This window comes from Thamnophis elegans, chromosome 11, assembly GCF_009769535.1.
Source record: "Thamnophis elegans isolate rThaEle1 chromosome 11, rThaEle1.pri, whole genome shotgun sequence".
Taxonomy (NCBI): Eukaryota; Metazoa; Chordata; class Lepidosauria; order Squamata; family Colubridae; genus Thamnophis; species Thamnophis elegans.
Genome location: NC_045551.1, coordinates 58,318,807 through 58,341,360, shown reverse-complemented (window position 1 = coordinate 58,341,360; position 22,554 = coordinate 58,318,807). Strand labels below are relative to the sequence as shown.

Below are 22,554 nucleotides of genomic sequence, written 5' to 3'. Positions count from 1 at the left end.
AACAAAAACAAAATCCATTCAAGTTCAACTACAAGGCCTTGGCTCGAACATTTCATTTATTTTAGGCCTCGTGAGCATCACTATGGCAACATTTAGCATGCCGTTTTCCCATTCATGCATCTGTGGTTTAGGCAGCGAGTAGAGATGCATTCCAGGGGCAGGTTTTGCAAAAAGGAAGTGCCACCAGGTTCATCTCTGTCACTTCCTAGCGGGTTAACCTAACATCCGATCAAAGTTGGGATTGTGGAACTCAACAACTACACCCAGATATCACAATCTCCCTCCCAAACTTAAAAGCACTTTAGAAAAGCAGAAATGAAGGTTTGGGGAAAAAAGAGAAAGAAATAAACAGCTTCAAGAACATTATGCATGAATAAACTTCAAAACTCTGCATATTGCTAGAACAAACTACCCACTCCTGGCAGTTTGTTCTCCAGATATCTCACAGCCTGTTTTCAGTCAGAACCGAAGAAGCTTCTTGGATGAGAAGCGAAATGTCTTCAAGGAAAATACAAAAAGTCTAGTTGCCTTTTGAAAAAATACTTTTGAGACAGCCTGTTCTTTGCTACTTTCAGCCTCTTCCACTCCTCCCATAAAGTAGAGGTTGTGGTTGTCCATGGAGGTTCTCACTTATCCAGATCCTGCTTGTCCCAAAGCTGCTTTTTCAAAAGGTAACTGGAGCTTGTTTATCCTTAAAGATGTTTCACTTCTTATCCAAGGAGTGTGTTCAGTTCTGACGGAAGGGAATTTTGGGTGTAGCTTCATTTCACTAACTGTGGCATTCACAAATATTGCTCATTGATATACATTTCTTTTAGTTGTTCATATAATTGTGGTGGAAAAGAGACTATGAAAGGCCACACTTGGAATACTGCACTCAGTTTTCATTACTATGATGAAAAAAGATGTTGAGACTCTAGAAAAAGTGCAGAGAAGACCAACAAAGATGATAGCAGTTAGACTTATATACCGCTTCATAGGGCTTTCAGTCCTCTCTAAGCGGTTTACAGAGTCAGCATATCGCCCCCACAGTCTGGGTCCTCACTTCACCCACCTCGGAAGGATGGAAGGCTGAGTCAACCTTGAGCTGGTGAGATTAGAACCACTGAACTGCAGATAACAGTCAGCTGAAGTGGCCTGCAGTACTGCACCCTAACCACTGCACCACCTTGGCTCCTGATTAGGGAACTGGAGGCTAAAACATATGAAGAACGGTTGCAGGAACTGGGTATGCCTAGTTTAATGAAAAGAAGGACTAGGGGAGACATGATAGCAGAGTTCCTATATTTCAGGAGCTGCCACAAAGAAGAGGGAGTCAAACTATTCTCCAAAGCACCTGAGGGTAGAAAAAGAAGCAATGAGTGGAAACTAATCAAGGAGAGAAGCAACTTAGAACTAAAGAGAAATTTCCTGAGAGAACAATTAATGAGTGGAACAACTTGCCTCCAGAAGTTGTGAAAGCTCCAACATTGGAAGTTTTTAAGAAGATGTTGGATAACCATTTGTCTGAAGAGGTTTAGGTTTTCCTTACTAAGCAGGGGGTTGGACTAGAAGACCTCCAAGGTCCCTTCCAACTCTGTTATTCTATTCTGTTCTACAGTTATCCATAAATAGCTTCCAAGTTGAATTTAATTTTGAATCAGACTTGTTATTGAAAGATGAAATTATTTTTTTGACATTGATGTATAGCCCCACAGTTTAATTTGCCAAACAGAGAATAATGGTGGTACACTAAGGAGTAAGGAAACTCTTTGGTGTTGAAACGCATAATTGTTGAGAAGTAGGGCCAAAGAGCTTCTTGGAACTTTGCTCTCCAGTTACAACAGATATCCACAGGGATATTATCTGTTGTTGCTGGTATTCTTTCAATCCAGATACGGAAAATAATCTGACACCCCATCTAGTATTATCATCAATGCTCTTGAGTATAGAAACTGTGCAAGATTATACCTCCACGCTTGGAGACAGCTTGGCAAAACTAGGGGAATAGACAAGGTCTTTATTTTCTTTTTCTTACCTCTGTTCTTCTGCTCCACCGCTAACTGTTTTTCAAGTGTTTCTCTCAGTTCTCGCTCCCTGAAGAGCTCCATTTTGAGTTCTGTCTTTTCAAGCTGCACCTGCTTCTCTTGAGCCCGGGCATTGTCGATGGCAACTTTTAAGAGCCCCTGATGGAAAGAGAATGGGGAACGCAATCAGCCTTTGAACTAGGAAACAATGGGATTGGATTTATATTATTTATGGACAAATTTTCGCAGTCACTTGTCACTCTGCCACACAGTCTTGAAGATGCGTAGACGTCCTTTGCTTTCGTCAACTATATCATAATCGAAAGATAGAGAGTTAGAGCCTTCCCAAAGTAACTCTCCTTGCTTAAATTAACTGCAGGGTTAATCATGACTTCTTGCGGGTTTCGGTGGGATTTCGGTTTGATGGAGTTGATCAAGTCTTGAAAGGAAAAGGATAAGTGACATTCTCGAAATCTTTATGTGCACTGGAATTCTCATGTGTAGATGAACCTGTTTGATTGAATTATGGATGAGTTCAGCTCAGGTTTACTGCCCCACGTCTATAAAATAAAGATTATTTGAAAGAGGAAGCAGGTGATGAATTATGCTCTACTTTAAAAAGGACACTTAATTATGTAGAAGTGTAGAAATTATGTAGACATCGGTGCAGGTCCAAATCAGGGAAAGAATCACATCTGTATACTATACCTAGAAGTTATAGCATTGGAAAGATCTAACAGCAAGCAAAAAAACACTCTCCATTTTGCAACTGGCCCAGGGGTGGGTTTCAACTGGTTCGCGGCGGTCCCTGTGAACCAGTTGGTTGGCGAACCCGGAAGTAAGTAACTTCCGGGAACGGCGAAGGGCCCACCCGCCCGCCCGCGCTCCTTACCCGGTTTTGACGAATTCTGCGCTTCCACGCATGCGCAGGATGCATACAGCGCCTGCGCGATCCTCCAGGAGCAGCTGGAGCATCGCACAGAGGCTAGTACGCATGCGTGCGCCACGCACGTGCACGAGGACGCTGCCGGCCCGGACGCTGCCGGTGGGCGAGAAACCCACCCCTGAACTGGCCATATCTTCTCCACAAAGTACAGTTTGGAGGCTTGCAAAGACTAAATCCCCACCAGAGGTGGTATTCAGACGGTTCAGACCAATTCGAACCGGTAGTGGTAACATGTGGATAAGTCAGCCCACCCACCCTGGCCCGGCTCCAAAATGTCCTATGTACCCTCCTTTTCTATGCTGCACACATGCTTGCATGCATATGCGTGAGCAAAGTGCATGCATGGAAGGCTGCACGCATCCGTGGAAGGCGCACTCACACTCACAGTCGTGAACCAGCAGTAAACCAAAGTGAATCCCGCCACTGACCTCCACACTTATGTTACTTAAATCTAAACTGGTTCCAGTATCGATTGCTTATTAAGGATTTGACTGCGGCTTCAGAAAGGGACTTTTTCAAAACATTTACAAAACTTGCAATGAGTTTTCTGAAAGTCTGAATTCAGAAATGAAGAGTGTGATCACAAAGCATGACAAAATACAGCTTTTGATTAAGCAACCTGGTGTGACCAAAAGGTGCCTTTTCAGGAGGCAACTGGACTTTCTTGTTTTTTTTTTCTTTTGAAGACATTTCGCTTCTTATCCAAGAAGCTTCTTCAGCTCTTGACAGGATAGTGGGGAAAGGAAGGATTTGTACTCCTTGAGGACAGCTGGCAATTTTCATTCTTTTAGAGAGTCGTTGAAGTCCTTGGAGGTTTATCTGTGTCCTCAGGGTCATCAGGAACCAGGACCATTACTCAGGTGACCCTGAAAACACATCCAAGTGCTTCAATGACCCTCTAAAAGAATGCAAGTGACTAGCTGTTCTGCAAGGAATATAAATCCTTCCATTCCCCACTATCCTGTCAGAACTGAAGAAGCTTCTTGGATGAGAAGCGAAATGTCTTCAAAAGAAAAAAAAAACAAGAAAGTCCAATTGCCTCCTGAAAAAGCACCCCAGGGACAACCCCTGAGAATCTCTACAGACTTTCAACCTGGTGTGAATTGTAAAAGCTTCCCTTTTGCTCTTATTAAACATAGAGAACATCAGGGGACAAAGTAACTCACCAAGCTATGTCACTTTCTGCAATCATGCAAGGAAAGTGTGTGAGACCCTCCTCCAGTTGTAGTCAAATTGAGGTCAATAGTGAAAAACGAAATTCAATTCTTTTACATGGGTGTAAGTGGCACCAATTGGGGTGATTTTGCCTTCTTTTGGCAAATGGTAGATGGGGGGGGGGATTCTGTTTCCAGCAGAAGGTAGAAATAGAAGGTAGAAATTGTTCTACCTCCAATGGAAGAGAATACTGAATGCAATAGAGCATCCGTATCCAGCCCATGGGGTACTTAGATCTGGCCTGCAGGGCCAGCCTGGGGACAGCAAAGGACGGGCCCATGGTGTCTTTGCCAGCGAAAATGGAGCTGGGGGAGGAAGGGTAGCGTGGAAGGAAAAATGGATGTGGAAAGAAAAATAAGGAAAGGGGAAGGAAGAAGAAAGGAGAATGTAGAGGGAAGGAAAAAGAAGAAAAAGAAAAGGCAGGCAGGCAGGCAGGCAGGCAAGCAGGAAGGAAGGAAGGAAGGAAGGAAGGAAGGAAGGAAGGAAGGAGGGAAGGAAGGAAGGAAGGAAGGAAGGAAAGAAGGCAGGCAGGCAAGCAAGCAGGCAGGCAGGCAGGAAGGAAGGAAGGAAGGAAGGAAGGAAGGAAGGAAGGAAGGAAAGAAGGCAGGCAGGCAGGCATGCAGGAAGGAAGGAAGGAAGGAAGGAAAGAAGGAAAGAAGGCAGGCAGGCAGGCAGGAAGGCAGGCAGGCAGGAAGGAAGGAAGGAAGGAAGGAAGGAAGGAAGGAAGGAAGGAAAGAAGGAAAGAAGGAAAGAAGGAAAGCAGGCAGGCATGCAGGCAGGCAGGCAGGAAGGAAGGAAGGAAGGAAGGAAGGAAGGAAGGAAGGAAAAAAGGCAGGCAGGCAGGCAGGCAGGCAGGAAGGAAGGAAGGAAGGAAGGAAGGAAGGAAGGAAGGAAGGAAGGAAGACAGACAGACAAAAAGGCAGGCAGGCAGGCAGGCAGGCAGGCAGGCAGGCAGGCAGGCAGGAAGGAAGGAAGGAAGGAAGGAAGGAAGGAAGGAAGGAAGGAAAAAAGGCAGGCAGGCAGGCAGGCAGGAGATTAGGTGAGAAGGCAGAGCGCCAAGGTGGCACAGTGGTTAGAGTGCAGTACTGCAGTACCGTGGCCCTCCAAGGTCAAACACAACCCTGATGCGTCCCTCAGTGAAATCAAGTTTGACATCCCTGCAATAGAGTATTCCTCTAGTTCTAATATAAGGTCAGATTTTTTTAAAAAAAAATATGGAGTATTGCAGCCCCAACAAAACCCATCTCTGGTGGTGAAGTGTCAGGAAAGAAGTTACAAATTCACAAGCAGACCTTCCTTTCGTTTGGGTGATCCCTCCTCTTTGAACCACAGAAATGGGCTGCTATGGCAACGGCCATCTCCCCCCCCCCCCCCCCGCTTCCAAATGGCACATTCATATACATGTTTCTTCTTCATCAGGAACAAACAATTAGTAACAAATGAAAGAGATCATTACATCAAGTGCCCTTTCAGATCACCCCAATTAAAACTTTAGTTTAGCTGTATTTTAATTCTAACATACCAAATTCTAATTTTCTGCTCTGATTGCTCTTGTTGACTTATCTTTGAAAGATGTATTCGCAGCGGCGAAGCCTAGAGATTTATTTAGCAACATGCCAATGTTGGCACCACTTAACGTGTTGATTGGTTGTATTATCAGTAGCAATGGAAAATAAATTACTATTAAACTATTATTGTCCTTGGCTGACAAAACACAATATTTTGTTGTTCTTTAAATATGAAACAATCATGGATAAACATGGAGAATAATGCTAAGCGGAAAGCATGATGGGGTAATTTTTATCTTAAGCACCTTCACAAAAGCGTGAAGCTCTAAAGGACGTTGAACATTGCGACTGGGCTGAGGACCATCTCCTCCTCCTCTCTCTCTCTCTCTCTCTCTCTCTCTCTCTCTCTGTTATTCCCTCAACATATTTCTGAAACAATTTGTCTAATGTGGTTTATGGAAACGCTGCTCATTATGGCTGGGAAAAGGATGGTTTTTTTGGCTCAGCAACACACCGGGGACCACTTAGAACCTACACAAAATGAACTTTCATATTTTGAAGTTGCATCCAGCACCTTCAGCAAGGCAGCCAAGAGAGACACCAGGGTGATGCCAACATGAAAGCATCTGGTCCTGCCAATGAAAATCTAATGTGATGTACTTGGAATAGAATGGGATTCTTTGACATTGTGTCTGGATGAGCAAATTCAGAACGGCGGCAACAAACATCCGAATTGGGGTTTTTTGCATGTCAGGCTGAACAACTTCACAGAGGGCCTAGGAAGCAAAAGATCTGGAACTCTTACGGTGTTTATTTAGCTGCCCTGCTGACTAAAGAATGCAGGTTCTTTGATGTATGTCAAAGAAAAACCAGGAGGATTCACTCAACACTTTTAAAATAAATTCTTACCTAAATGAAATTACACTGCTAATTAGTAGACATGAATGGTTTACTATCAAGAGATCTTAACGGCAAACTTATGCTGACTTCTTTCTTCTTGCCCCCCCCCCTTTCTAATATTTTCTGCTTCAACCTACAGAAAATGGGAGGCGTTTCTGATCTTCTATACTTCTATCTTCTATACTTCATCTCTAATCATCATTGGATACTGTGAATAGGAGTGGTGGCAATTGAAGTTCAACCATATCAGGAGGTCCACCAGGATACTAAATTTCTCCTCCTCTTTCTCCTCCTCCAGCCAATTTATGATGAAATTTTAATTTGGGGATTTTTTTATCCCATAGAGCAGAACTTTCCTCTTTTGGGGCTGCAACCTGGGACTTTGAAAAATATCAATTGAATGTTCTGTAAATTTAAATTATTTTTTTTTTAAAAAAATGAAATTTCTGTACATTTCCTAAAGTTTGTGTGGTTAAAAACCAGACATTTTTTTCTTCTTCTCTGCTGCTATTGCAGCAACAGTAATCATAAAAAATAACAAGTGATAAGAGAAGAAAGAAGGGGGGGAAAGGAACATTTACCTGGAAGGATAAAACTGGACTTTCAAACACATCAAGGATGACCTCAAGAAAAGGAAGAGAACCATCTGAGATGAGGGCTGTGCTACTCTTCTCTGTTTAGTGAAGTCCTCTCCGTATTTTTTATTGTTGTTTGATTTGGGTTGGAAAGTAGAAGCCTTCCTATCAGGGGTGAAATCAACTTACCTTTGCTACAGGTTCGCAAATCTGAGCGTGCACGCAAATGTGATCACCTCCGTGCATGCGCAGGATCCTCTGCGCATGCGCAGAGGGTCAAAAACAGGATGTGATGACATCCTGGAGGATGGGTGGAGCCTACTACCAAATGTGTCTGCAAAGATAAGTAAAACAGCAAGACCTCGCTGTGCCACTGATTTAGATTAGCTAAAAAGCAGGAAATCTGATGAAACTAGCTAATATAAATCATGTGTCACAGCTGATTGTCGGAAATACCGGTTCGCCCGAACTGGTAGCATATATTTTTTTACAACCAGTTTGGGTGAACCAGTCTGAACCGATAGCATTTCACCCTTGCTCCCTATCCCCTTAGTCACTTCTACTTTAGATGTCTCAAGGATCTGTTTTCCGCTAAAACAAGAACCAGAAATGCTTTTAATAAATGGCTTTCCCTGCACTGAATAACTGCATCTCTTATTCATCTCCTTTTCCAGTTAAGGAACTCTCTGAGCAAATCCTGAAGAAAAGCTTCATCTGTTTAGAAACCCAGGACGATTGACAGGTATCTTTGGACACCCTTGGATTGTCCTTCTGTTTCTGGCTATTTTTAGCCAGACATGCTGAGTTTGTGTGTGAGAAAGAAAATGAAGAAGAGACGGATTCCTCTTGAGTGGAGACTGTTAAATTTGCAGTAATCCTGGCTCTTTACATCCAATTACATTTTTTTTTATTTCACCTATCATAGATGGCTAAACGTGGACCAAGTTTAAATACATGCCTTGTTGACCACTAAACTCTCTGGAGCGATCACTTTTCCAGAGCCCAACCTATATGCACAGGTTACTTACTTGATGGATCAATACATAACAATGACAAATTGTAATTTATGCATAGAAGAGAATATTTGTCGCTCAGGGTTGACCTGTGGATTCTTTGGTACTCTCTGAGCTTGGTAGTTTTCTTGCAGAGGTTTCATTACCAAACTAGGTAACATCATCAGTGCAATATGCATTGAGCACTAATAATTTACCTAGTTGGTTATGAAACCTCAGCAAGAAAGCCACTGAGCTCAGAGAGCATCAAGGGCATAAATTGTTTCAACTCCTACCCTCAAAACGACACTATAGGACACTGCACACCAGAACAGCTAGACAAAAGGAGAGTTTTTTTTCCATAATGCCATTACTCTGCTAAACAACCAATCCACACAACACTGTCAAATTATTTACTAAGACTGTATTTCTATTATTCTTCTCATCCTTCCTAGTACCTATCTTTTCCCACTTTTATCATTGTTGCTTGTATCTTTATAATTTATATTGTTTTATTCGGTTTCCTAGTATGATTTGATTGCCTATTTAGTATCCTATGACTGTTACTAAGTGTTGTATCTTATGATTCTTGATGAATGTATTCTATTTTATTTTTCTTTATGTACACTGAGAGTATGTGCACCAAAGAAAGATTCTTGTGTGTCCTATCACACTTGGCCAATAAAGAATTCTATTCTGTTCTGTTCTGTTCTGTTCTGTTCTGTTCTGTTCTGTTCGATTCGATTCGATTCTACCCTACCCTATCCTACCCTATTCTATTCTAAACAGCTTCCTCTTCTGGAAAACAATTTACTATTCAGATGGTTGTTTGTTATATCTGAACTTTGCTTCTAGTAGACTCCTGTAAGTCTCACAAAATCTGGTGATCATAGTTTATTCAGACCTAGGCTGATTTGTTTATATTGGTTCTGTATTCTATAGGGATAGAGTCAAGATCATGTGAAGCATTAATATCCCTTTATAATGCCTTGGTTAGACCACACTTGGAATATTGCATCCAGTTTTGGTTACCATGATGTAAAAATATGTCGAGACTCTAGAAAGGGTACAGAGAAGAGCAACAAAGATGATTAGGGAATTGGAGGCTAAAACATTTGAAGAATGGTTGCAGGAATTGGGTGTGTCTAACAAAGGACCACAGGTGACATGATAGCAGTCTTCCAATATTTAAGAAGCTGCCACAAAAAAGAAAGGGTCAATTCATTCTTCAAAGCATCTGAAGGCAGAACAAGAAACAATGAATGGAAACTAATCAAGGAGAGAACCAACCTAGAACCTAGAATTTAAGCAAGAAAAATTAATCAGTGGAAAAAAATTCTCCAGTGCTACAACACTGGACATTTTTTTAAAAAAGAGATTGGACACCCATTTGAAAAGATATAAAGTTTCCTGCTTCAGTAGAGGGGTTGGTCTAGAAGACCTCCAAGGCCCCTTTTAATTCTGTTATTCTATTATTTTCCACTCTTTGCAGAAGGGCATAGGTTTGATATTGCGAGCTAACTTTTTAAAGAGAAAGATGGCACACAACTTGACAGAGGGAAAATACCTTCAGTGCAGCCTAAAATATCCCTCATATTACTCTTAACACCTGAAGCTTTTATGCCACATGGATTTCCAGGCTCAGATTGAAGTACAATTCACTTTTCTTGGTCTCTCCAATTACTTCCTTTTTTTTCCTTGAACAGCTTATGGAAGGAAAACATTCACATGCCTCCAAAGGGGCAAAATGCTTTCTCGGCTGATCTCAAACCAGAATGATTTCCCCCAAAAGTCCACATTTCAGCATTAAATAAGCAAAAATCAGTGACACATGGCAAAGGAATCAAAAAAGTCAAGACAACAGCTTGGATTGCACAGCTGTGGCCCCTGACACCAATGGAAAAAAAAGGATTTTAAAAAATCCAATATGATTTACCTGTGTTAAAGAATCTTACATGGGTTTTATCTTTTTTATGTTTAATTCTACTTACATTGGACTTTTTAAACTTTTAATGTGTTTTGATTGTACCTTTATATTTGTATTTTATTTTACTCCCCTTACAATCATATCTTCTTTCCTTGCATACATGGGAAAGTAGATGGCAATCCTAATAAGATTTAGGCACCTGTTTAAAGCATTACTACTACTACTACTACTACTACTACTACTACTACTACTACTACTAGCAATAAACAGTATTATCTCATTTTCTTGACTTTATATCTGTTTCTAATGCCCATACTTGTTTTTAAGTCTTCCATTTTTTTAGCGAATTTCTATGCATAAATTGTCCTACAAAATGTTCAACTATTTTATTTATTTATTTATTTATTCATTCATTCATTCATTCATTCATTCATTCATTCATTCATTCGCTTGCTTGCTTGCTTGCTTGCTTGCTTGCTTACTTACTTACTCACTTACTTACTTACTTACTTATTTATTTATTTATTTATTTATTTATTAATTAATTTATTTATTTATTAAATCGATTTATAGGCCACCCAATCCCGGAGGACTCCGGGCGGAGTCTGAAAGAAATCAATTGATTAATCAATATTACAGTTTGGATATTCTGTAGAATTCACCCAGTGAAAATATATCATATCATATCATATCATATCATATCATAACATAACATAACATAACATAACATAACATAACATAACATAACATAACATAACATAGTGTATGTTTGTGTTTGTGTTTGTGTGTCTGTGTGTTCAAAAAAAGATAAATGACTTCTTTGAAAATAGTTTTCTATTTTACTGTAAAGCATGGTATAGGTATTATAGAATAATTCCTTTGTATTTTGCTTTTTTTTAAATCAAACTTTAAAACAAAACAAGGTTAAAGTCATAAGTTGAACTGGCCTACCCCCTTTTTGTTTCTAACTACTATTTTTAAATTGCCAGTAAATCATTTAAACAAATCATTTGAAATCTCTCGATAACGCTATGTAACCAACCAATTCATTATTCTGTAAGTCATACCTACCCAAGTAAACAGCAGTAAAGAACCTGTTAGCTTTTCCCTTTTATTAACATCTCAAAAATACCAGATAAAAATTGTGGGAATAAAATTGCAGCTTTTGTTTGATTTAATGTTTGCAAATTATCGTGCAGAATAGAAACTTCCCACATACAAACACAATCATTCTTTTGTTTTATCTTCATGACTTCATCCTTCAGACTACATTTAAACTGTCACATCATTAGCACTTGTTTTGTTTATAAAACAAATATGCTTCTATTTTACAGCAGATCTTCAGATTATTAAGAAGTGAAATTTATTCGGCATTCCCAGCTCTGTATACATACATATCATTACGTATAAACCATGAATTAATAATAGGACGCTGAATTATTTTTAGTTGATCAATTATATTACTCTAAGAATGAATTGATGCATTTATTGATTACACTTAAATTCATTTGCAAATCATTAACAGAAGCTAAACGTAATTCCAATTTAAAGCCCACCAAAAGTATGAACACAAGACGGTTTAATAAAGTGTAGCTGCTCTTTATTGCTAAAGAACGTCCTATCTCCTCACTATCTTCTCTTTCATTTCCTGAAAAACAGAATTAAAGTTTATTTCTCACCCTAGTTGGTATATCTGTTGATGTCTTTATATCTAAAATTGGGAGTGGATCCCCCCCCCCTAGAATATCTTCATCATAAACTTTTGCTTTGGGGATTTCTGGGGACCACCAAGTCAGTGACACCTGCAATTCCTCCCTTAGCAAGTTTTATTTGCTTCCAAATCCTACCTGGAAAATATGCTCCCAATGTAAAATATCCATGTGGTAGAAGGCAGAATGCAAAGTCTTTCAGCTGTTTATAAGACACTAGTTGATAACTTGGCATTGCCCAGGTATTTATTTATAGGGGGGAAAATGTCCAGCCAAACGAAATTTCTAATGTTGGATTTTCCCCCTTACCAGAGGGAGCCCCCTTGTGGAGTACTGTGAATCCATTACCACGGCAATTCTACTGTGCTGCACAGTAGAAGTCATTTTAAGGCACAACAGGTTATATCTTAACAGAACACACACCCCAAGGGGTGTTAGGGGTGTCTTACTCCCCACAGTATTTGTTTCCAGAGGGTAAGTATCTGTGTACCAAGTTTGATTAAATTGCTTGAAGTATTCCAGAGTTATGTCTAAACACACACATGCGCGCGCGCACACACACACACACACATTTAGATAGATAGATAGATAGATAGAGATAGATAGATAGATAGATAGATAGATAGATGATAGATGATAGATAGATAGATAGACAGACAGACAGACAGACAGACAGACAGACAGACAGACAGACAGACAGACAGAAGATGTCTAATGTGTTTATCTCAGTCATCCAGATCATTGTTGTCCCAAAGGTGGCGAGGTGGCGCAGTGGTTAGGGTGCAGTACTGCAGGCCACTTCAGCTGACTGTTATCTGCAGTTCAGTGGTTCTAATCTCACCAGCTCAAGGTTGACTCAGCCTTCCATCCTTCCAAGGTGGGTGAAATGAGGACCCAGACTGTGGGGGCGATATGCTGACTCTGTAAACTGCTTAGAGAGGGCTGAAAGCCCTATGAAGCGGTATATAAGTCTAACTGCTATTGCTATTGCTAAAGGTGCTTTTTTCAAGAGGCAACTGGACTTCCTTGTTCTTTTTCTTTGAAGACGTTATCCTTCTCATCTAAGAGAAGCTTCTTCAGCTCTTATGAGAAGCGAAATATCTTCAAAGAAAAACAAGAAAGTCCAATTGCCTCTTGAAGAATAAAGCATTTTTAGGACAATGTGTGTAAAACTTCAGAAATAATTCCGGAGTGGTGGCTGTTAGAACTCTTACAACATTTTAAGGCAACTGGATCATGTCCCAGGCTCCCCTGAAAAGTGTCTTCATGAATTAATAAACAACTTGCCTCCAGAAGTTGTGAATGCTCCAACACTGGAAGTATTTAAGATGATGTTGGATAACCATTTGTCTGAAGTGGTGTAGGGTTTCCTAAACAAGGGGTTGGACTAAAAGACCTCCAAGGTCTCTTCCAACTCTGTTATTCTATTCTATTCTATTCTATTCTATTCTATTCTATCCTATTCTAATTGCAGATCAAAACTATATTTGCTATCTGAAGCATCTCTCTGGAAATGAATCTAAAGGCACCATTTATGCCATTTTACAGGGTGTTGGTTGGAAACCTTGTTCATAAGGAAACCAACATGGTCAAGCTAAGCTATTATGTATATCCTTGGTTCAGAACCAACAAACCATGATTTGGATCCTTCTCCAATCCAGACATAGGACATCCTATCTAGGTCTGCATACAAATACAGTGGGCTCTACTGAATTCAGTAAGGGCTATTTTAGCACCAATTTCAAGCTGGACTTAAATGTCTTTTAGAAGATCTTCACTCTTTGTTCGGGAGATCCTCTAGCGAAGATTCTGTGCGGTTTGGTGACCCCCCCAAATTCCACTCCTGGCTGGCCTCGCCCACCCCTCCCCTCCTCGGAGTCTCCACGCAGCCCATTCATCATGCCAAGTAAGTGCAGAGCCTGCACGGAGGCTTGGGGAGGTTAAAAACAGGCCTAATGGAAGTTCCAGAAGTCCAGAAATGGGACTGTTTCCGGCCTCTGGAGAGCCTCCAGAGCCTGGGGGAAGCAGTTTTCACCCTCCTGGAGGGTGAAAAATGACCCCCCTGCTGGGGTGCAGGAGGCCGACTAAACCACGCCCACCATGGCCACGCCCACATAGCAGCCGGGCATAGGACCCCTTGCTAACATTTTTGAAGCCCATCCCTGGATGTTTTTTACTGCATGGTAAACTGCTTAGAATTGAGGGCAGGATAGCAGAAGGAAGGAAGGAAAAAAGGAAGGAAGGAAGGAAGGAAGGAAGGAAGGAAGGAAGGAAGGAAGGAAGGAAGGAAGGAAGGAAGGATTTTTTTGCCTGCAAATCTGATTTTAATCTCAACTCTTGACTACAAGAGCAAAAAAAAGGACCCCCATGGTCATAGCAATAGCAATAGCAGTTCGATTTATATACCACTTCATAGGGCTTTAGGCCCTCGCTAAGCGGTTTACAGAGTCAGTATATTGCCCCCACAGTCTGGGTCCTCATTTCACCCATCTCGGAAAGATGGAAGGCTGAGTCAACCTTTGAGCCGGTGAGATTTGAACCGCCGAACTGCAGTTAGCAGTCAGCTGAAGTGGCCTGCAGTACTGCACTCTAACCACTGCGCCACCTCGGCTCCTGTTGCCCTACCCAGCAATGGGGTAGCGAATCCATTACTGCAATTTTGGAAGCCCACCCCTGGCTCTAAGTGAAATCATATTCAGATAGTCACAAGTTCTGAAAAGCTCTCAAAAGAACCACAAAATGTTACTTTGACTGGAAAATTTTAAATTTCCCAGGCCTGGAAGCATACCACAAGTAGAAGAATGGACCAACTGCCAGTGAATCAGAATGCCTCTGCCCTGCCTTGATATTCCCCATTAGAGACCCTAAGTTTGTTACTGCTGCCCTCAATGACATTTCTATCATCAGAATTCTCTTTTGTGTGTGTGTGGTGGTGGGGAATGGATGGCCAGGTGTCTCCCTTGGCTAACAAAAGTGTTCTCAGACAGGAAGCTGGAGAGAACTTTGCCAAGTTAGAGGAATTCTGGCTCGGCTATTGCTTTGCGGTTCAATTTTCAGCTTCATTTGGATAATAAGATTGAATTAGGTATCTCCCTGTGTAGGGCTAAATAATAACACAGAAACAATAAATATCTTTTATCCTTTCTCAAACCAGCTATTAATTTTGTACACCTCTCATGTCTGGAATCTTACAAATTTATGAACATAATTACGCTCCCGTTTTTCATAGAGAGACATAATGCTATTTTTTTATGGTTTATTATTATATTAATCTTTGATACCCCAATCTACCTGAATCTATTAAAGTCTTAATGTGGTGCTCCGTAGTCTTACAGGACTTTAACAGTATAAACTAAGCTTCCAAACTATTTTAAGTTCCCTACCTCTCTTCTCTCTCCATCCCTCCCTCCCTCCCTCCAGCGGTGGGATTCAGCCAGTTCGTACCAGTTCTGGAGAACCGGTTGTTAACTTTCTAAGCAGTTTGATGAACTGGTTCTTGGAAGAAATCATTAGGGAAGAGAACCGGTTGTTAAATTAATTGAATCTCACCACTGCCTCCGTCCCTCCCTCCCACTCTCTCATTTTGTCTCTTTTAATACAAAACCTTCCTTTTGACAGCCCTGTAATCCCTTAATTCAGGGTAGAATTGGAGCACCTGGCTGGAGCTGAGAGTTTATTGGCCGGATGCCCTTCCTGGCATCACACAAAGTTCACAACAGATTTTTTTTTCTTTGCACCAGAGGTGAGTTGCTACCGGTTCAGCTGAACTGGTAGTGGCATGCTGGCCTGGGTCGCAGAACCAGCAGCAATCCAGGCTAGAGACGCCTCTGAACTGGTTCCCCAGTTGCCGTCATCACTGCCGCCATCTGTTCTGCCACAGATTGTCCAATTGTTCTGCCGCAGAACAATTTCTATTGAACTGCGCATGCGTGCACAATGTACATTCAGCGCACACAAGCGAACCAGCAGTAACGCCGGCCAGAACTCAGCCCTGCTTTGCACCCTAGGAGAGAAACTTCTGCTGCTACCTAGGGTGGAACTCTCAAGACCGGTGTCTTCACCACTAGATCACCATGCCCCTCTCCTGTCGCTTCCAATACTAGCAACTTGAAATTATATTCATACTAGGAGGGAAGTTCCTAGTTTATACTTAGTTCTTCTTTTAAAACTAGGGAGGTATTGGAAAGTTTTATTTGGAGTGTTATGCTCAGCTATTTGCTTCATCCTGGAATCAGATGACTGTAAAAAAAAAAATCCACCTAAGATAGGCAAGATCCATAAATGTGCAGGTAACTTCCCTAGGGATTTTTCTGCCTAATATCCCCTGTGCTTGCTTAAAACTTCAAATCCTTCCTAGGAAATTTTGAGAAAACCTAGTAACTCCCTTATCTTTATCCTCAAACACATTTCTTTAAAACCCAAATTCTTAAAGCAGCTTTTTATTAAAGGCACATTTCTGCAGGTCAATCAATGCCATCTGAAACTTTTCATTCCAAAAGGCTCCGTCAGTTGAGTGCCCTCTGTGAAGTTTAGGATGATCCCTGGGAAACTTTATTGTTCAACAGAGAAGAATCCCCAAAGCCTCAGCAGCACATTTGCCCACGAAGCCTATTTTACAAGTGGCGTTTTTGTGGATTTTTAGACCGGTGAAGGTCTAGAGGTGAAGATGCTCACCTCTCGCTTGGAAGGTTCAGAAGTTCAATCCTAGGCAATGAAAGATGTTTCTTTATCAGGCCGCACAGAGGAAATATCTACTGTGAACTCCATGTAGGTGTCAAGAAGTGTGACGGCCAGTAAATGCTCATCAACATTCCGTCACCCCGACTCCACCCCGAATAATGGAATTAAAGAGTTGTAAAAAGAAAAAAAATAAGTGGATTTGAAAAACTCGTTTGATCACGTTGCTGCCTTTAAATAGTTCAAATGAAGGAAGTGTTAGTTGAAACGAAAGACATCTGTTCCCAGCACCTTTTTTTTTCTGCCTTGCTCTGTGGTGACCTACCTGGATATTTGTCAGGAGGGTTTCTATGGACGACAATCCATCAGGAAATAGAAAAGGAGATGGGAAGCCAGGAGGAAGAGGTTGACCGTGGCCAGTTAGCGAAAGTTTGTCAAGGCTGTCTCTTGTGGTTGGTGTGGAAAGCGGGGTCTCATCTGTATGTGATTGAAACAAAAATATAGAACAAGTTACGCTTGTCTGTTTTTATTAGACCTCAGTAATGGCTTCCCTAGTGATTTCCAGAACATTTATTGCAAATTGGTTCCTGCTATCGGGAGAAAGTGCTTTCTGCTGAATTTTCTTTAATGAAAAAGCGGTGGAGATACAACCAGATAGCATTAATGAGTAACTTTATAAGCCTTTTAAATGCAGCCTCTAATGAGACTGAGTTTACAGTGCCATAGAATCTTTTTAAAACTAATATTATCTCACACATACTTGTGATAATATATTTAGGCTGGCTTTATGAGTAAGTTCCCAATTATCTCATTTGAGCCTGCGCACTGTCTGTGTGGACAGTGGAATGTTTCTTGCTATGATACATATTTTACACGGACTACTTATGATTTATGTTCAAATTATTCTGTGCGTTGACCAGAGTCAACTATCTCCTTCATCAAGAACAACAAAGTGAATACTCTTCCTCAATTAAGTTTAGGTTTTATTTGACTTGTATGCCACTCTATTCCCGAGGGACTCATGGCGGCTAACAAAACCAAGGGGGGTGGAAGGACGATACAAAAAGGAAAACCACAATAAAAACAAAACAACAGTACAAAACAGTCTAAAAGGTCTCAACACGCATGCCCATTCGAGTAGGGGATGGGACTCAGCAGCCCCAGGCTGCTGCCCATTTCTGAAGAGATGATCTCCATTCCAACAGACATCTTAGAGATGTGAACATTTTGGTCTCTTTTTGCCCTACAACATATTCCAAAGTTGTGTTCAGAATCTGGAAATTAGGAAATCCACTTGGAATAGATACTACCAAGCTTTCGGTTTTTCTGAATACGGACTCTTGTTTTTCATCACCGCGTAAGAATTTCTACAATTAAATGATGTTTATACATAAAGAAAACTACAGCATAGTTCATCTAATGAACTAAGAACACCCTACATGGCAGTGGATCTGGATACTTGAGAGACCGCCTTCTGCCAATTACATCCCTGCGACTAATAAGATCACATAGATTAGGCCTCCTCCGCATTCCATCGGCCAGCCAATGTCGGCTGGCAACTACAAGGAGGAGGGCCTTCTCAGTAGTAGCCCCGACCCTTTGGAACGAGCTCCCCGTAGAGATTCGCACCCTCTCCACCGTCCAGGCCTTCCGCACAGCCCTTAAGAACTGGCTCGCCCGTCAGGCCTGGGGACAAGGATAGTTACCCCTCCCGAATGATGAATGTATGTTGTTTACCATTTTATTATATGTCTCTATCTTAACGTCTGTATTCCCCTTCCCCGATTTTATGTGAGCCGCCCTGAGTCCCCTCAGGGAAAAGGGCGGCCTACAAATACTAATAAAATCTATAAATCTATAAATCTATAAGAAAAAAAATGTCAGTAAAAAAAGCCATCTAAGAAAGCTCAGACTCCCCAAAGAGCTGCTGATTCAGTTCTACCGAGGAATTATTGAGTCTGTCATCTGCACCTCCATAACTGTCTGGTTTGGCTCTGTAACCAAACAAGACAGACATGGACTTCAATGGATAATTACAACTGCAGAAAAAACAATTGCTACCAATCTGCCTTCCACTGAGGACCTGTACACTGCATGAGTCAAAAAGAGGTCTGTGAAAATATCTACAGACCCTTCACATCCTGGACATAAATTGTTTCAACTCCTACCCCCAAAACAACGCTTTAGGGCACTGCACACCAGAACAACTAGACACAAGGACAGTTTTTCCCCAAATGCCATCACTCTGCTTAACAACTAATTCCCACAACACGCTCAAATAATTTACTAAGACTGTATTACTATTATTATTCCCTTCCTTCCTAGTATCTATCTCTTCCCACTTACGATTATAACCATGTTGTTTGTATCTTTCAATGTATATTGTTTTATTTGTTTATTAGTATGATTTGATAGCTTATTAGTAACCTTGATTATCAATAAGTATTGTATCTTTTTATTCTTGATGAATATGTTTAATTCTCCTTACGTACACTGAGAACATATGCACCAAAGACAAATTCCTTGTATGTCCAATCACACTTGGCCAATAAAGAATTCTATTCTATTCTATTCTATTCTATTCTATTCTATTCTATTCTATTCCATTCCATTCCATTCCATTCCATTCTGCATTCCAATGCATTCTATTCTATTCTATTCTATTCTATTCTATTCTATTCTATTCTGCATTCCAATGCATTCTATTCTATTCTATTCCATTCCATTCCATTCTATTCTGCATTCCAGTGCATTCTATTCTATTCTATTCTATTCTATTCTATTCTATTCTATTCTATTCTATTCCATTCCATTCCATTCCATTCTGCATTCCAATGCATTCTATTCTATTCTATTCTATTCTATTCTATTCCATTCTATTCTGCATTCCAATGCATTCTATTCTATTCTATTCCATTCCATTCCATTCTATTCTGCATTCCAGTGCATTCTATTCTATTCTATTCTATTCTATTCTATTCTATTCTATTCTATTCTATTCCATTCCATTCCATTCCATTCTGCATTCCAATGCATTCTATTCTATTCTATTCTATTCTATTCTATTCTATTCTATTCTATTCTATTCTATTCTATTCTATTCTATTCCATTCCATTCCATTCCACTCCATTCTATTCTGCATTCCAATGCATTTTATTCTATTCTATTCTATTCTATTCTATTCTATTCTAGTCTAGTCTAGTCTATTTTATCTGAAAAGAACTTCAAGGTTTCTTCCCTATTTTTCTTGGCAACAAGTTCAGATAGGAGGTTCTTGTTGTAGTTTAAAATAATCTTACTTAGAACATTCCAATACAAAGACAATAGCTAGTAATGGCAGTCTTGACAGCAGCAGTGATGGCAGTAATTTATTTTTTAAAAGAGTAATTTGGGGAACTGTCCTTCTGTTTTGTAATTTTTGGGGAAAATATTAAAGGTAGAGAACTGTGGGAAAACCTTTAAACAGGAAAAGGAATAATTAAGTTATAACTGCGGCTAGCCTAGAACGCCAGTTTTTCCAATATAATGCATTTTGATTGTTTTCTCTAAAGTAGCTGTACTTTTTCCCCTCAGTCTTCTGTACTTCACAGAAGACTGAGGGGAAAAAGATTAACATTTTTGTTTATACAGAAATAGAAGAAAGAAGAAAGAAACTCACGCAAGAAAGCAGTTCTTCTGAATTTTAATAAATATATAATCTATGCTGAGTTACTGCTAAACACCAATCCAGTGCAGCTGTTTAAAGTTTTGTCTCATTTTTGGCCTTCTGAGGAATGAGCAAGTGTTTTAATTTTGCAAATTAAAGTGTTGTTAAAAAGAAGACGTAGAGTTTTATGCAGGGGTGGGCGGCTGGGGCTTTGCAGAGGTTTGGGAGAACTTCTAGCTAAGATTCTATGCAGTTTGGAGAACCCCCAAATCCCATTCCTGGCTGGATCACCGCCCACCCAGCCCCTCCCAGGAGTCCCCATGTGGCCCATTTTTGATGCAGATAAAATCCAAGGCGTGCACGGAGGCTCAGAGAGGGCGAAAAATGGGCCTACTGGATGTTCGGGCCTATTTCCTGCTTCCAGAGGGCCTCCGGAGCCTGGGGAGGCCATTTTCATCCTCCAGGAGGCTCGAGAAAAGCCTCCTGAGCCCGGGAAGGGCACAAAAGCCCCCGCCCTGCTGTGGTGCAGGAGGCCAACTTGGCCACCACCCCCCCCCCATGGCCACATGCACACAGCAACCGGGCAGAGAACCCCTGCTAACATTTTTGAAGCCCATTCCTGAATGTTTTTTAGTGCATGGAAAGCTGCTTGGAATTGATGGCGGGAGGGCAGAAGGAAGGAAGGAAGGAAGGAAGGAAGGAAGGAAGGAAGGAAGGAAGGAAGGCAGGAAGGAAGGAAGGAAGGAAGGAAGCATTTTTTGTTTCTGCAAATCTGATTTTAATCTCAACTCTTGACCACAAGAACCAAAAATTAATAAAAAAAGATCCAAATAACATCAAGAGAAAGAGTGTTGGTTATAGAAGGAACTTCCCACTCTTATTTTGCTTAAGCAAAGTGAAAATGAGACCACAAAGTGGCCTCTATCACCAATCTCTATGATATTCTGTATTTTCTCACTACTTTGGGGGACACTTATTTAATATCTCGGGGTGCTTTTCAGTGCTTTTATATCAAAGCTGCCAACCTTGTTTTCGCTTGAGAGGTTTTTAACTGTTGGAACCATACCTACCATTAATAATGTGTCTGTATAATGGAGAGAGAGGGGGGGAGAGGGAGCGAGAGGGAAAGGGAGAGAGGGATGGAGGGAGGGAGAGAGAGAGAGAAAGGGAGAGATCCTTTGTTTTTCTCTTCACTCTCTTCTGAGTGCCGGAGAGAGGGGGGGAGAGGGAGGGAGAGTGAAAGGGGGAGAGGGAGAGAGAGAAAGAGAGAGAGAGAGAGATAGAGAGATCCTTTGTTTTTCTCTTTACTCTCTTCTGAGTGCCGGAGAGAGGGGGGGGAGAGGGAGGGAGAGGGAAAGGGAGAGAGGGAGAGAGAGAAAGAGAGAAAGAGAGGGAGGGATGGAGGGAGGGAGAGAGAGAAAGAGAGAAAGAGGGAGGGAGGGAGGGAGGGGGAGAGAGAGAGAGAGAGAGAGAGAGAGAGAGAGAGAGAGAGAGAGAGAGAGAGAGAGAGAGAGAGAGAGAGAGAGAGAGAGATCCTTTGTTTTTCTCTTCACTTTCTGAGTGCCCCCAAGTTTAAAACCAGGAAATACTTGTTCCTCGTACACATGTAATGAGTCCTGTCTGAATTCAACATTCTTTTCTATACAATCGCTAACCGAAACAACAGTAGCTATACTGACCTATAATGTCAGAAGAAGGGACTGAACTCAAGTTGAACTATTTTGATGAATGTTTAACTTAAAGACAAATAATCTTTCATAATGCGACTTTGTGTGTGTGTGTGTGTGTGTGTGTGTGTGTGTCTGTGTGTCTGTGTGTGTTTTATATCCTGCATGAAATAAACTCCGGGTGAACATATTTGAAAGAAAACAAATGCATATCTCATATACAGGAAGAGTGGCTATTTGTAGATGCGAGATAAGCAATGACTGAAAGAAACTTGGGAAAAAGTCCTGTTTTTTTTTTCCCCTAAAGGAAAAGACACCGTATTGTAAATATGAACTAATTAAAAATAGCACGACTGTCTTTAAACAGAGCAGTGCCATAACCTTGCTTCTAGCAAATCATTAACAGGGTGTGAGAGATGAAGATGCTTAATTCCTTTTGCATAAAAACAACCAAAGGATACCACATGTTCTCAAAACCTTTGTCTGTATCCCTAAGCAATGTTTGTTTATGACACCACATTTCTCACTGATCTTTCCCATCCAGACCATCCCCGATGCCCAGAAAGACTGCAGAAGGAGGAGGAGGTGGGAAATGTTCACCCTTTTACTGATGGAATTGCGCCTATAAGGGGAGTAACAAGACCAGATCCATCCCTTGAGGTAAATTATCTTGTAGTCCTCGGCAAAAGGCCCCAATTGAGCCCAATACTCCTGCTGTTAAGTGAGACATTTGTTAAGCAGGTTTTGTCCCATTTTACGATCTTTCTCAACACAGTTGTTAAGTG

General features: G+C 41.0%; 1 protein-coding gene across 1 annotated transcript in view; it reads right to left on the bottom strand.

The window, feature by feature from the left end:
* Positions 1-22,554, bottom strand: part of LOC116514649 (dachshund homolog 1-like) — a 47,259-nt gene that overhangs the window by 20,299 nt on the left and 4,406 nt on the right. The window contains exons 2-3 of the mRNA XM_032226264.1: positions 16,781-16,932; positions 2,018-2,165 (exon numbers count right to left, since the gene is read on the bottom strand). Coding sequence (XP_032082155.1) covers positions 2,018-2,165; positions 16,781-16,932 — 300 coding nt within the window. The remainder of the gene's footprint in view (positions 1-2,017; positions 2,166-16,780; positions 16,933-22,554) is intronic.